The sequence below is a fragment of the Sphaerodactylus townsendi genome, linkage group LG16 (genome assembly GCF_021028975.2).
Source record: "Sphaerodactylus townsendi isolate TG3544 linkage group LG16, MPM_Stown_v2.3, whole genome shotgun sequence".
NCBI classification, from domain to species: domain Eukaryota; kingdom Metazoa; phylum Chordata; class Lepidosauria; order Squamata; family Sphaerodactylidae; genus Sphaerodactylus; species Sphaerodactylus townsendi.
In genome coordinates this window covers 28,751,028-28,767,294 of record NC_059440.1, presented here as the reverse complement: position 1 = coordinate 28,767,294, position 16,267 = coordinate 28,751,028, and the positions used below count along the sequence as shown (strand labels likewise).

At 44.9% G+C, this 16,267-nt stretch overlaps 1 protein-coding gene across 1 annotated transcript in view; it reads left to right on the top strand.

Moving 5' to 3' along the window:
- Positions 1–2,475: 2,475 nt before the first annotated feature.
- PLEKHN1 (pleckstrin homology domain containing N1) overlaps positions 2,476–16,267 on the top strand; it is a 60,438-nt gene continuing 46,646 nt past the window's right edge. Inside the window, exons 1-3 of the mRNA XM_048518640.1 lie at positions 2,476–2,687; positions 11,574–11,673; positions 14,239–14,367. Of these exons, the coding sequence (XP_048374597.1) occupies positions 2,608–2,687; positions 11,574–11,673; positions 14,239–14,367 (309 nt within the window). The 5' untranslated portion in view covers positions 2,476–2,607. The remainder of the gene's footprint in view (positions 2,688–11,573; positions 11,674–14,238; positions 14,368–16,267) is intronic.

The window sequence follows — 16,267 nt, the reverse complement described above, 5'->3', positions numbered from 1 at the left end:
TGAAAGTGGTTTGAAAACGCATTATTTTGCGTGTGCGGAAGGGGCCTAAGATTAGGATATCGGCTCTAGGGCCAGAAGAGCGAAGTCAAACATGTCCCTTTTTGTAAACCAAAACCTCCTCCGCTGACTGGTCAGGTTGCAGATCTGTAAACTGTCTTCAAGCAGGGACCTTGCCAGTATGTGCTGATCTGGAGGAGGTTTAAAGGAAGATCTGTGCAAGGAGTAAGAGAGGACTATACCCTGTACATTGCAAAAAGCAATTAGGCAACAAGATCTCAGCTGAGATCTGTCGTAGGGCCGGCATAAAAAGTCAGCACACTTGGGCGCTTCCAGAGGCCTGCAGCCTAGCAGAGGGATCACCACCTAATTGTCTCGTTTCTCAAAGGAAGGCATCCCTAGAGGGAGCACAGGAAGCAGCGTGCAAAAGAATCACGCTCTGCAGCCCCCTCCCCGTTGTCTCTGAAGCCTTTGCAACAGTTCTTTATAGCTCCTTTTCAACTCAGTGGCACTGTTTAGGCTGAAAGGGGTGCAAGAAACCTGCTGTCTGATGCCTCCAGGATGGTCACAGGGGATGTGGTGAGTGACAGACAGGAAGAGTACTTTCACGGTTTGAAGGGGGAGAGGAGAGAACCGTGGTAAAGAGACCCATAAAAACTTGCAGCTGGCCTTGGTGTGTTCCATGTGCTTTCCATTTACAAGGCCAGAGTTTATACTCATGGATCTCTTGACAGCTAAGGCATAATTAATCAGTACTATATGATCTTGCCCAAGAATATTCAAAGTGCTTTGTTGGATCAGACCGGAATCTAGCTTATCCAGCCAACTTTGCAAGAACCTACTAAAAACTATCCTTCTGGTCTACCAGTAGACCACATTCTCCCCTCCCTTCTTTCTTCTCAAGTCAGCCTCTGTTTTGTATGAAGGCTTGGAACTGATACAGCTATAAATATTTTGATGCTTTTAAAGACAATCAGTCACCTTTCTGCAGATTCTTTGGGATCCCAACGGGACCAATCTCAGCTTGAAGACTTTGCCAAAGTTGATTTTCTCTCACACGTGGTCATGATATGGGATAAAATTGTAATCATTTGTGTGTGTGTGTGTGTGTGTGTGTGAGAGAGAGAGAGAGAGAGAGAGACAGAGACAGAGACAGAGACAGAGAGAGATGCCATTATGGCAGCCCCTAAAGATTTCCAAAACAACCTATAATTAACAGCCTTGCTCAGGTCTTGCAAACTAAGGGTCGTGGCTTCCTTGACTGAGTCCATTCATCTCACGCATCTTCCTCTTTTCCTGTTGCCTTCAACTTTTCCTAGCATTATTGTCTTTTCCAATGAGTCCTGTCTTCTGATAATGTGACCAAAGTACAACAACCTCTATTAGTAATTTTAGCTTTTAGGAAAAGTTCAAGCTTCATTTGATCTAGAAGCCATTTATTTATCTTTTTGGAGATCCATGCTATCTGTTAAAGGGCATTTTCCCACTTACCTTCTGCCCCGTGCTACTGTAGGCAAGTAGCGTGGGGTCCCCCGGCACTCCCCACTACAGGGGCGGTGACAACACAGCCGCCCCGACGCTGCCGCTGTTGCGCCCCCTCAGCGCGCGTCATTCCTGGCGCTCTTCCAAACTGCGCCTTTTGATGACCCCATGCAGAGCGCGGGGTCGTGGGGAAGCCCGGGTGCGCGCTAGAAATGACGCACGCTGAGAGTAGCGCGCGACATAGGGGGCTATGAGGTAAGTGGGGAAACGCCCAAAGTCTCCTCCAACACCTCCTTCTTCCTATCAGCTTTCTTTGCTGTCTAACTTTCACACCCAAACATAGCAGGCGATCGATAAATAAGTATTTAAAATAAATACATGAAAATATCCCTGTTTTCATCTGGGGAATGTTGGAGAGAAATCTAGAGGTGAAATTGCCAGAGGGGGAAAAAAAGTACCCCACATGGCTAGCCCTGTTCATCTGTTGCACTGAAAACAAACAGTATCCTTATGACACGCGTCACCAACAGCACAAATGCAATGCTCGTCAAGTCTAAGCCCGCTGGTTTCAACAGGCTTAGCATAGACTAGAGTAACTTGGCATTGGATTGCACTGCAAAATATTTTAAACATATAATACAATTCTCAGTGGACTAGATGAAGTGGTGGCTAGTCCATGATAGCCCGTGCCTTAATAAAAATGCATTCATCTTTAAGTTGTCATGAGAGGCAGCTGTCTCTCTGCCTCGCTCTGCAAAGTGCTTGGGAATTAGCCACAAAGGTCTTAAGTGGTCTCTTCAGTCCACCTGGGCAGAAACCGAAACAAAGTCCTTTCCTGGGTTTCCCTGTGTGTGAGATAGAGGGAGAGAGTTTACTATCAGATCAGAGAGTCTGCAGAGGAGGGGAAGCGAGAATTCAGCCTGAAAACAGCTCCTGGCGAGAAGCCTGTTTGCTCTCAGTTCACACCCATAAGAGTCACACTGCAGACGGAAGTGGGGAATGTATGCATGACACACTCGGGCTGCACACACCTCCCTGACTTTGTAGGCTCCGTCTGTGCGCTCCTATCTGCCTGCCTGCCTTCTGTTTTCCCCCAGCTGTTCCTGGATTGGAGAAGTTGCTGGCAACATGGGGAACATGGCTTGTGTTCCCCAGACACCTGGGAGATTCAGATACTCTTTCTCCAGAAAGTCTTCACTCAGAAAAGAGTAAGTATGCCAAAATCTTTGTTTTAAGCCTAACACGAAGGTGTTAACTCCTTTCTTTTCTCTTCGTAAGGGTTCCTTCTGTCTTTGTGTTACCTTCCCAAAGGAACCGTTTTAACTTTTCCTGGGAGAAGTCAGTAACTTGTGTGTCTGGGATTTTCTTTGACTGTGTAAACTCTACAAACATTTCTGGTATGAAGGATTTTGATTGTGAACTTCTGTTTTTTTACAAAATTGAAGGGAGGCAGCTTTTTCATTTTGAACTATATTTGTTTGTATTGTTTCAGGGGCAGGTTCATGTCACCTCTTGAAATTTGTTTCATGGAATCTTTCCCTTATCTATAGGCAACGTTAGCAAACATTCCCAGTCTCAGAACTTTTTGGGGTGAGAGTGAAGGGGAGGGGGGATCATTGCCCCAAAATGTTTGCTACTATTATATATGGCATGTTTATGTTTGGCATATATATATAAGAAATAATTTAAATTCAGCAGAGGCCCAGCATGGTTTATTGAAAGGAACACACAAGTAAGAGATTTTAGTTATGTGGAGAATGGGGTGTTCTTTTAACCATACTTCCCTAAAGAACTCTAATCTAGTTGGGCAGTTTCACAGTTCTACTGTGGCATAGTCATACTTTCATGTACTTTTCCATGTTGGAAAAATCATGCAAAATGCATGCACATTTTTGCACATATTTTTTTGCTACATGTATATACCATTACATTAATTACACGAGATCAAGACACAAAGGAATATTTGGGTACCAGAACCCCACATTTTAGACCAATAGTGTAAACCACATGCTACTGTTAAAACTTATTTTAAAATTACTTTTCCAAACCAAACTTAGATCTTTTCAGCAATGTTCCTGCTTAGGTTTTGCTGTTTGCTTTTGCAAAGTAAACTCTTGCTGACAACTGAATGGCACCCCTCCCCCATGAAATGCCTCTTTCCATTCCAGGTTTCCCATCCCCTACCCCGCCTAAGATCTCACCATGCTGAATCTGGCCCTAGGTAGAACTGGGGTTCCCAAACTATTCCAGGCTGCCACCCCCTTGTCTCCCAGGCCACACCCCTAGTGCCCTCCACACATATGAACACACACCTCTTTCTTTGCATTAGGTCTGTTGCAAATTCAAAACAACGTCTAACACTGTAAACACACATATGTATTTCGCAAATAAAACATGACCTAGTAAAAGTAAACCAATTTGTTGAGGTGTTTTAGCAATATGAAAGGGGACCTTCGCATCTCTTTGCTGGGTTTTTGCCGTGGCTCCCCCCACCCTGCAACCAGGGCAGAGGCGGAGGAAGGGGGAACTGCGCCCGGGGGCGCATGCGCCCCACATACCTGCTGCGGTGCCATCTGCCCCGCCCCAGAACCCCCCGCAGAATGCCACGCCATGCCCCTTCCGCAGCCCAGCCACGCCCCCTCCGCTGCTCCACCTGGGGCGTTCCACCACTGAAACAGGGCTACACAGCAAGGAGAGTGCTGCTTGCAAAAAAATTCTTGCCTTTCAAAGCAGCAGTGATGGGGCTCTTTGCCTTCACTCCCGCACCCAGGGGGACATCCCCAAGGAATCCCCAAGATAGAACCTGCCTAGACCCTCCCATCCGCTTAAATAACTATCTGTGTATATGGAAGATGGGGACAAATTGCTGAAATTCCTAAGTGACAATAAAATGCAAATAAAATCAGATAGCCCTAAATTTTGATGTGCCCAGGTGAGCACAGGCCTGCAAAATTTTCCTGCGTGTGTGTTTCTAAGCCTAAAACTGCGGATGTGAAAGCGGAACCACTTTAGGACAAGCTGACCAATACTTTTAACACAAGGACTAGTTAATTCCTCTACATAAGCATCCAGTCCAATTTTGCATTCATTACTGACTGGACAAAAAACGGGCAATTCAGGGCTGTGAAATCATGTGACATGTGAGAACATGTGGCATGAGGAAAATTGCAAGCATTCAGGGGCCATCCCCCGCGCACAGGTGATGTAAATGCATATTGTTCCCAATGAAACAGCATTCATGAATCATTAATTTTGGCATGATGCTGGCAGGGGATGGTGGGAACTGTAGTCCATAACATCTCGAGGGCTGCGAGTTTGACACCAGCATGATAGGATACCATGAGAAGCAAGAATCTGCCCCTCCTTCCACACATATAGCACTTCCTGTATCACTCTGATGAGGGGTTTGGCCAATTGCAGAAAACTAGAGTAATCTAACAGCAGTGGACTGTCTTAAACAACATAAAAACTCTTTAACAGATGTAAAGTAATGGGTGAATTTGATTCAGTGACTTCAACTGTGTCTATTGTTAGAAGCAACAAGTTAATTTTTTTCCAGTAATTTAACTGTGCATTTAGTTTGCTTTATTAAGAAACTATATCCAGTAAGATTGTTAGTCTTCAAGAGGGGCCTGGAGTTCTCTTGGAAGTACAGCTGAACTCCATGCTACAGATATCAGTCCCTCTAGGAGAACAGACTCGATGGTATACCATGGATTCTAAGTGAAATTCTTTCCCAGAGTGCCACCCGCTCCGCTGCCCTCCACAGGCACTGGCCTCAAATCTCCAGGAATTTATCAGGCCAAGTTAGCATCTTAAACCTGAGCCCTGCGGGGCTGGATACGGTGCAAAAATGCAAGGTGACAAGTAGTGGGTTTTGTTTAGACCTATAATTCCACTGAAACCAACTGAGGATATCAATTTAGGATATCAGTTTAAGTCTCCAAAAATATGTATTCACATGTGGCAACTTGAGGTCTGTTAGTAAAGGTGGCTTATCCTAGGTAAAGCCTTGCCAAACATGGCAGTGGAGATCTGTATAAATTTTATGTATGAGATTATGTATGAATTTTCCTCTTGCTCCAAGACATGATCGGGATTTGGGACGAAATAAATTATGTCACACAACACATTATTATGTACTTCATCCAGAGTTCAGCATTTGGACTTTAAAACCCGGGGTAGCTCGGGGCCAGGGCACCTTCTCCAACATAGATCTACCTGTAGGACATCTGGAGAAAGTCTGTTCCAATTCCCCACCCCTCCAAATCAGAAACTCAGTTGGTATGGATGCAAGTCAGGGCCTTTCTGTTGCTAAACTCTCTCCCTCATGAGACACATATCTCTCCCACTCCTGTTTCCAAGAAATTGGTTAAAACAACTTTCTTGGGTGGGCCCTTTGGCCATGTTAATTGGTTCCGCTACTTCAGCAAGTGTTTCACCTGCTATCTGCAAGTTGCTTTATGTCCTCTCTTTTACTTTATGCGTGCGTGATAGTGATGTTTTATGGATATGGAAAGCTTCTGTGGAAGATTCATGATTGAAGAACAAGGCAGAAGTATAACAGTTAATAAATGCTACCCAGCATGACGTAGTGGTTAAGAGCAGATGGACTCTAATCTGGAGAACTGGGTTTGATTCCCTGCTCCTCCACATGAGTGGTGGACAGAGGTGGGATCCAGCAGGTTCTCGCAGGTTCCCGAGAGTAGGTTACTAATTATTTGTGTGTGCCGAGAGGGGGTTACTAATTGGTGATTTTGCCACGTGATTTTTGCCTTAGTTACGCCCCTCCTCTCAGCAGTAGCGCGCAGAACTTGAAGCAGTCTAGCAGGAGGTGCACCAGTGTGCGTGGCAGCCTGCGCCTGCGTGCATTCGTTTCCCGCCCAAGGACTGGCGCAGCGGCTGCGTCCTTGCCACAGCCCTGCCCAGAAATGCCCCGCCCCTGGAATGCCCGGCCACACCCCTGTCGTGCCCCACCCAGCCCCATTGGAGCTACGCCACTGTTTGAATCCCACCACCATGGGAACCTGTTACTAAAATTTTTGGATCCCACCACTGGTGGTGGACTCTTATCTGTGAACTCAATTTGTTTTCCTGCTCCTCCACATGAAGCCTGCTGGGTGACCTTGGGCTAGTTACAGTTTGTTCAGAACTCTCTCAGCCCCACCTACCTCACAAGGTGCCTGTTGTGGGGACAGGAAGGGAATGAGTTTGTAAGCTGTCCCAAAGCTGTTTCAGGAGAGAAAGGTAGCGTATGAATCCAAACTCCTCCTCTTCTTCTACTTTAATGAATTAATAAATTGTAAAATAATTGGAATTAACTGCCACACTATTGTGTGACAATTGCCACTAGCTTAGATGGCCTTTTAAAAATAAACAAATTTCATAGAAGGTAGGGTCTACTGAGATTTGTTAAATGGAACTTCCGCTTACAGAAGCAGTATACCTTGGAATAGTAGTTATTGGGAACAGTGGCCGAAGACCATCACTGAAAACAGAATGCTGGACTAGATTCCATAATAACAGCAATAACGTTGTTGTGCCATTCAACTAAATGGCTCTTTAAAGAATATAAGACAGGTCTCTGCCCCAAGGAGTTTACAATCTGAAACTTGACAGGAAAGAGGGAGGAAAGGGAACTGGAAAAAAAGATAAAGAAGAGAGCCTGCACTCATTTCCACTTACAAGCACAGAGGCTTGTTTTGTTTAGGTAAACAAACCCATAGACCCCGTGGCTTTCAGCTTTCCTGGAACCCCTTCAGCAATTAACTGTGGGCCAAGGACCTTTAGCACATTTGCCACAGAGCCCCAGTGCATCGCAGAGGATTTTAGGCATGTTTTAGGCTCACTTGTGGAGACTGGGGGGGGCGGGCATGAACACCGAGTATGCCAGAGACACAGCAAACCCCAGTACGCAGTCTCAGAAAGGGGAGATTTGCAGTGGTGAGCAAACTGCTTTTGGAAGATGTTTCTCCACCATTACTGATCTTATCACTGAGGAGCTCCTGATAAGCTTCTAAGAAAACCTTCCTCGGAAAACAGTTTAAAAACCACTGATCCTTTGTTGAGAGCCAGCAAGACAGTTTCTTATGTGCTGTGCCCAGGGTGTATGCGGCTTCTTATGCTTCCCATGCTGGGATTTGGAAAGACCTCTAGTTTTTTTTTTGCCATCTACGGCAAGTCGCCATTCGTGCAAGAGAATTGTCTCTCTCCCTGAGGGCAAAGGCATTCCAAAAATATATAGGCGGATCAATTAGAAATTGCAGCATAGTGCGCATACAGTTATTGTTATTGTTATTGGAGACACAGTGTCTCCAATAAGACATGCAAACATTTCAAAATTGCATCAGTTCCCCCGAGATGCACATTTGAGGAAAGTTGCTGCAGGGAACTTGTCAGAAGCAAGGCTTATGTTACATACTCGAGATAACATTCTTGCCTGCACGACTGGGACAAAGTGCTCCGTGAAGTCCAATGCTACGCACATTTGCTCTGAAATAAATCGCACCATGTTAAAAGGGCCTTCCTCTTAGGTAAGTGTGCATAAGAGGAATTCCGAAATACGCTTGCACAAGGTGCATATCTAGAGTTGCCAACTCTGGGTGTGGGAAAGTTCTAGAGATCTGGGGGAGTAGCCTAGGGAAGGTGGGGTGTGGGGAGGAGAGAGATCTCACTGGAGTATAATCAGTGGTGGGATTCAAATAATTTAACAACCAGTTCTGGTGGTGAGATTCGAATAATTTAACAACTGGTTATTTACAAGCACCATTTTAACAACCGGTTCTGCCGAAGTGGTGCGAACCTGCTGAATCCCACCACTGAGTATAATGTCATAGAGTAAGGTGACCAGATGGTCACCTTTGTGATCCGGGACGGGGCCGCATGCACAGCCGCAGGAGTGCACAGGCTTCTGGGGCTTGCCGTTTTCCGCCCTGTGACAGAGCGGCAAACGGCAAGCCCCAGAAGGCCATGCGCTCCTGCGGCCGGGCGCACGGGAGGCTGCCGCACTGCCTTGCGCCCCCAAGGCAGTGCAGCAGCCTCCCCACAATCGGGACAATTTGTAGAACCCACGGGACGCGGGACAAATTGTCCAAAGGCGGGACTGTCCCGCCAATAGCGGGACGGCTGGTCAGCCTATCATAGAGTCCATTTTCCAAAGCTGCCATTTTCTCCAGGGGAACTGGCAACCCCAGTTGCTAACTCCAGTTTGGGAAAATCCTGGAGATTTGGGAGTGGAACCTGGGTCGCCTTTTTCATAATACTCTGAGCGGACGGTCTATATTAAGTGACCGTGAACGTGCATTCTCATTCTTGCGTATCTGACCAGATTACACAGATGAAAACAGGAGTCCAGTGGCAACGTCTTTAAAGTGCCACTGGACTCCTGTTTTAGTCTGCTGCTACGGAATAATGCAGCTGTCCAACTAGAAAACTAAGGGCCTTTCCCCACTCTCGTCGTTCCCCTCTATGCCGCGCGCTGCTCCCAGCGCGCAGCATCCCAGGCGCGCGCCTGGCCATCCCCACGACCCCGCGTTCTGCGCGGGGCCATCAAAAGGCACCGTTAAGAAGAGCGCCTGGGATGCTGCGCGCTGAGGGGCGTGACAGCAGCAGCTGCGCTGTCGCCGCCCCTCTCAGTGGGGAGTGCCGAGGGACCCCGCGCTACTCTCCTCGAGTAGCGCGGGGCTTAAGGTAAGTGGGGAAAGGCCCTAAGATAACCTGAGTAAACTTAAATAAGACAGAGGGAAATGAAGAAAAACAAATAAAATGAGCCCTGAATAAAAACTAGAACAAACAAACAAAAAAGCTCCAGATACGTTGCGCGGCCTTGAGCACCCCGCAGAATTACACCGGATACCTGAAGTCCAACTAGTGTTAACATTGCAAAGATATCTTTGGGTATTTTACGGCCACTTTCTTACATAGAGTTTGTTTATTTTTGAAATGTTTCCCGCTCCGACTCATTCGAATGTTGAAAGTGGCAATCCTGAGAGAGCTATTGTAGAATTTATCTCCGTTGTGATGCAACCTCTCGCAATGATGCATAGGGTTAAATCACACCATAATTTCATCGTGGAGGAAAAAAAATGTTGTAATTTACTTCCAAGAGCTGAAACTACTTTTGTTGGTGGTGGTTGCGAAAAATCTTCAATGACATCAGCTGACAGCTGGTTTCGAGCAGTAATGTGTATCTGATTGACAGGCTTAGATTGTGGGGGAGCAGTTAATGTTGTTTATTTGTAAAATTAGATAATAAATAACTATGATATATTTGCTTCCCCATTCATTTAAAAATCTCAGAGTTAATTATAGTGTGAAAAAGAAAGCCAAAAACTCATACATACAGCGACGCCTCATACCGGATGAAACAATCTGGTACAGAGCTGTCTTTTCTACTTGGGAGTGGTCTCAGGCAAGGATTTCTCCAAGCCGTATTGTCCAGCATCTTTTTAATTAGAGATCTTAAGAATTCGACCAAGCTTCTTCTAAAGACAAAACACGTGCTATGCCATTGATCTGTGTCTTCAACACAACACTCAAACCACAACAACCATTAAATAAATGAAATTACCACCTCCAACTACAATTTAAAACCATCAACAAACTCTATTCTGCAGCCAGTAGCAAATTTCTGGTGCTTTAAACTAACTTAAAATCGTCCTCCTGAACAACTCTGGAGATTCTTGTCTCTGTAAAAATAGAAAGGGACGAGGTCTGGCAGATTTTCTTCAAGGTGGATCTTTCATTTCTGCGAAGTCGCTACTGAGAAAATTCTGCTCTCTATACAAGGGTTGCCAAATGCCAGAGAAAGAATAATTCTGGGTTCCTCCCATGACTTTAAAAAACAGTCTGTCCCATAAAAACCAACAAAAGGAACCTTTTCAAAACAAGAGGGTAAATGTTGTTATCTGCTAAATCTCAGAGATCCAGACACAATTAAAGGCAAGTTACAAGATGGTGCACTGCTCCCATAAGTGGATCCAGCCCCCACTTTGGATGGGGCTGTAAAGCTAACTTCCTGTCCAGTTCTTATCAAACAGGATTCTCATGTCAAAATGGCAGATTGGCCATTCTCCTTGCCCTCTTACTTCCACCAGCCTTTGCATTAATTGACAGACTGGGTGGGGATGACTTCAAAATCCACAGGCAAGGACAAAAACATGCAGGCGCAATAGAGGACCTGTGAAAATGAGCAAAGATCGTCCTCCTCTGAACAGATCTTTGGCATAAAGGGATACAGTCGGTGCAAACACGCATGTCCTCAAAATGCCAGCCGGCCTTAATGCTGCAGGATCTAATGAACATGACACCTCAGCCCCATAACAAAAAACGCTGCAGAAGCGAGTAAAGGGTAATGGCTGCCCCACTGCAGGCAGGGCAAAAAGCACGGCGAAACAGGCAGTAAGTAAAAATATCCAGCATGCCCCGAAACAAAAACTGCGCAGTAAAGGCTGCTTGGGATCGCGGTAAACTCCCCTTGTATAATGGGTCTTGGAGTACATGCAGCAGCGATTTAAAAGGGCTGGGAAGCACTCACCCAGAAATCCCAGCTCAGCAGTTGCTACACATTCTATGACAACCTAGTAGAAACTTGTATGTTAAAACTGTAATCTGTAATTATCTACCTAAATGTTCCAAAGTAAACATTGTGGCCTTCTGAAACTTACCTTTGTGTGAGGTTTTTTGTTCTGCTTTTCTGAGTGTGTATGCTGGGTCTCATATTCCATGTCCTGTTGGTGCCACTATAAATGGGAACAACTGTAAGAATAGCTTTGCAATTTGCAATACCTTATTTTCTTTTCACCTTAACTCTCTGTGCTTAGGAAGGCAGAATTTTCCTAAACTGTCAGCCCATTCATTTTGGGAAGTTCCAGCTAAGCCTTCCTTTGTGTGAAAACAAATAAAACCCGAGCAAGAAAACTAACAAATGGTCCCCCTAAGACCCTCACATTTCTTGATTGGCAAAGATTTGCGAGGCTGGGACACTTAAGAGGCTTGTGACAAAACTTGCTAATGTCACCCTGGTGTCTTTCTCAACTTCCTTTGTTTGCTCGCCTTGATCTTACATGAATATGCCTTTTTTTATTGCTTCGTAGACAAGAGAGCAAGAAAAAGCTGGCCGGCCTCTTCGGTTTAGAACCAGGACAGGAAAGAGATGTCACCTCAGACAAGATACTCCAGTATATTCCTGGAAAGGCAAGTTTCACTTCACAGCCTATGGGGTTTGTGGGGCAACTATCTCATTACTAACAACGCATGCCTGTTGTTGTTGTTGTGCGCAGTCTTATTTGTTTTGCGAGATCAGTTCACTATTATCCCTATTTTACAGATGACAAATCTGAGCCTGCGGCTCATTCCGCACATGCAGAATAATGCACTTTCAAACTGCTTTCAGTGCTCTTGGAAGCTGTGTGGAATAGCAAAATCCACTTGCAAACAGTTTTGAAAGTGGTTTGAAAACGCATTATTTTGCGTGTGCGGAAGGGGCCTGAGAGACTGAAACTTTAGTAAGGGAAACTGACAGTGTTTGGCTGAGTGGATATAATTTGAACCCACAAAAATCTCTTCCAAAGTCTAAAGCCACACTTGCTTTAGAAGGGAATATTCAAGAGACCTTTCTGTTCTCCTTCGGGAAAGTTTGAACGGGTCTTTGGCCCTTTCCACACAAATCACCAAAACATTTCTAAAATGTTTTCAATCTCCCCCTTTACCACAATGTATGTCCGCACTCATCCCCTCGAAATGATCCATGGCTGCCATTATGCGATTTTACCCTCCTTTTTTTGAGGTAGATTTTGATGCTTCAGTGCTTCGATTCTCTACACTTTGTATATTTGATGCTTTGTATATTTGATGCTTCAGTGCTCCGATTCTCTACACTTTGCATATTTGGTGCTTTGAAGATTGCCCCCCCTGCAACTCCTACCCCCAGAAATGGTGCAGATAAACAGGCGAGGAAGAACAGAGTGAGCTCAGAAAATGGCCCTGAGAAGGAAGTCCAGGGACAGCACAGAGATGTGGAAAACATTGTAAATAGATTGCACAGGCAGCTGAAGATGTTTTGAAAACGTTTCAACCAAATAAACAATTTTTAAGGGACATTCATTTAAAGTATTTTGAGGCTGCAAATAAAACATTTTGGAGAACCAACGGAAGTACAACAATGTGGAACTCCATGGGGGAAATGTTTTATATCCTGCCTCACGATGTTTCAAAAGGTTTGTGCGGAAAGGGCCTTCATCGCAGTTTCACAGTGAAAGTGCAGCGTGTCCACCAGTCAGCCGGTGGGCTGGCCACAATCATTATAAGGACATGCAAACTGTTAATTACCCGTATCTACACTGATTAGCCAACCCACAGTCCGAATTCCTGCAGCAAGAATTCAGAATGGGGATGGAGTTTCCTAGTTCTCACGCTGTGTTTCTGTGGGTGGAGATGGTGACTGAGCCCTGTCACCAACCTGTATGTCAGGAATTCTGGGAACAAAGAGGTGGGCAGAAAGGGTGGCTGGAAAGGGTTTGTGCTGCTCTTCCTGTTCTTTGGAAAAGACAGGAAACTAGGTTGTGGATTAAACATAGCTGAATCATCCTTCTTGGGGGTGCAAGGAGAGGTTGCACCCAGTGTTTTTAGCATAAAGTTAGCACCTGGGAAACCTGTAGCCCAACACAGCCCTGCTTGAGAATAATTCCTAGAAAGGTTTGTCTGTTTTATACTCTGAAAGACTGTATCCTTAACTGTGAGAAAGAAGGGAGAAACCTACAGTTCCCCCCTCACGCTGTAGGACCACCACAACTAGGCTTGGAATAAAAATATAATCAATTTGTATTGTTGCAGTGGAATCCAAAAAAGTCCAGCAGTACACGAAGGCTGTGCTTATGAGGGTCATATATTATGTATTTTGCTCTATCGTCCCTTCTGTACACTGAAAACAGTTTCTTAACATCCATGGCATCTTTGGCGCCTGAGGTAAGAAGAAGTCTCAGGCCGATTATACATTTCCTTTGGGACAGAGATTTGTGTACTGATACACTTTGTGTTATGGCGCTGAAGATCCCGAAAACCCCTTGGGTGAGAGCAGGGAAAACCCAAATTTTCCCCTCGCTTTGGGGTCTCCCCCCATCCACACGAGTACTTCCAGGGGATCTACAGCCGGCTTTTTCAAAAAAGCACAAAAATATTGGTTTAACTGAGAAATATCAACAAATCATAGAAATATTGATATAGAAATTTAAAGGGCTTTAAAAACAAAACCAGCAATTTTGTGATGCAATGGGGCACTTCCTTGTGTGTAAACAGAGAAAGGTGAGGAGACCCCATCATGACCCCACTATGCAGCGAAGAACCCCAAGGAAAACACTCTATGCATAATGGGCCTCAGTAACTTGCTTGAGACAAAGGAGGAAATTTGAACTCGCAGCTTAGGCCTTGACTGCTAGGCCTTGACTACATCCTGTCTTACAGTGTTTCCCAAGCCCAGTTGCTCACATCCTAAAGTAAATACTACTACTAATAAGATAAATGATATATGATAAAGAAGCTGGAGAAATCCAGATATCAAGATTACCTGGGTTTTTAAAAAATCTCCTTTTTTGTTCATCAGGGTGAGGCATTGTTTAGAGACCCTCCATGACGCAAAAACCTGCCCAGAGTTGACACCCTCCTTGTTTGGCAGCTGTCCTTGGTGATTAAACTCTAAATCACTCCAAACCTATCCTAGCCAGGGCCTAAAGCAGTTTAATTTTTAACTTGTCTTGCTTATAGGCTGAGTCAGAGCAGAGCAAGATGTGTTCAGGCCTCGGTCTTGGAGAGATACTGGTTTTCGAAATCCTCTCACGTAAATTCCAAGAGAAACCAAAAAGCACCAAAACCTCAGCTAACATTAATGGGAATGTATGTCTGTGGAGGCAAATATAAACAACCCAGAAGGGGGGAAATAGTTCTGAGAATAAAACACTACAGTAGCTTCTTCCTATTTAAGCCAAATAATCAGAATGTTTTGGGCTTGGGGCACACTGACAATATTTATTTTTTCTTAACTATTATTTTCGAAAGCCAAAGCATTGGTCGAGGCTTTGTTCATGCATTTTAGAAACAACAGTATAGAGATTGAAATCAATGGACTATGAAACGTTGTTTTAAAATTATTGGCAGTGTTTCGCCACAGAGGCAATGCCTGAGGAATTTCACACAAGCTTGGGCCAAAGTAGATGACAGGGAAATGGCACTTGATCAACTATGTATGTTTAGTCAGGAGTAAGTCCCACTTTGATCAATTGGAGTGGCTTCTCTCAGCCCCTTCCACACACGCAAAATAATGCGTTTTCAACCCACTTTCACAACTGTTTGCAAGTGGATTTTGCTATTCCGCACAGCTTTAAAGAGCGCTGAAAGCAGTTTGAAAGTGCATTATTCTGCGTGTGTGGAATGAGCCTCAGATTATTTTGCATAGGATTGCTTTCTGGTTAGAGGTTTTTGGACTAAGATTTGAGAGACCCAGGTTTAAATCCCCACTTTGGCATGGAAGCTTGCTAGACGCTATTAGGCCATTAATTCTCTCTCAGCCAAATCTACCTCACGGGGTTGATCCTGTGAGGATAAAATGGAAGAAGGAAGAACAATGTTATAAGCTGCTTTGGGTTACCCACTGGGGAGAAAGGCCAGGACAGAAATATCTAAATAAATTATCTTCAAAAGCCGTTATAGGGGAAGAAGGTGGTGGTGGTGGCAGTTGGGTGTTTTGGCCATTTTCTCAGGCAGACATTTCCCCAACTTTAGCTCTGAGGTGAATTTTGAGGCTGCTCTGAGGTTGCTTGGTAGGAGAAGGGCGTTTATCAGGGAAATAGGTTAATAAGCCCCAACACTACAACACAAGTTCAAATCACACAGTCAGCAGTTTCTGCTTTTAAAGAAAATTAAAGACTTCAGGGCAGTCAGCTGGCACTTCTTAGGGGTAAATGTGCTTCATGTCCTGGGTTTCTCACGTCTCTTCCATTTGCACTGTTTATATTAAGATATATGCTCTTGCTGTACTTTCACCAGACCTTTCATGGGTAATGAAGGGATAAATTATTACCTCAGATTTCCTCTGAGGGAGTCTGGCATGAACTAGGCTTTGGTATCCCTTGTTCACAGTTAGACGCCACTTGGGGCACGAGCCCATGAAGAATACACTACTAAATTCATGGTGTATGAAGCAAACACAGATATATGATGATGGCTGGAACTGGAAATTCTCCCCCTCACCCCAACGAACCCACTCTTTGACCCTTTCCGGGCCTTAAATCACCCATTTCTGAGGTAAACTTTCAGAAGTTATAGCACGTGGTTTGAATTGCCTAACGACGGATAAACTACTTCTTCATCTTCATCTATCCATTTAAAGGAAGAAGATCAATTTCCTCTTTACAGCTTTTGTCTCAGTCTTCAGAATGTAGGGTTGCCAGCTCCAGGTTGGGAAATCCCTGGAGGTTTGGGGCTGAAGCTTGGGGTGGGGGACAGAGCGTGGGGAGGGCAGGAGCCTCAGTGGGATATAATGCCCTCCAGATGTTATGGACTACAGTTCCCATCATCCCCTGCCAGCATGATGCACAAGTTTGATACCTGTGGCCCTAGAGCAGGGGTGTCCAACTCTGGCGCTTCAGATGTTCTTGGACTACAATTCCCATCTGATGGGATGGGAATGGTAGTCCATGAACATCTGAAGCGCCGGAGTTGAACACCCCTGGCCCAGAGTTCACCCTCCAAAGCAGCCATTTTAATAATAATAATAATAAACATAATAAACATAATA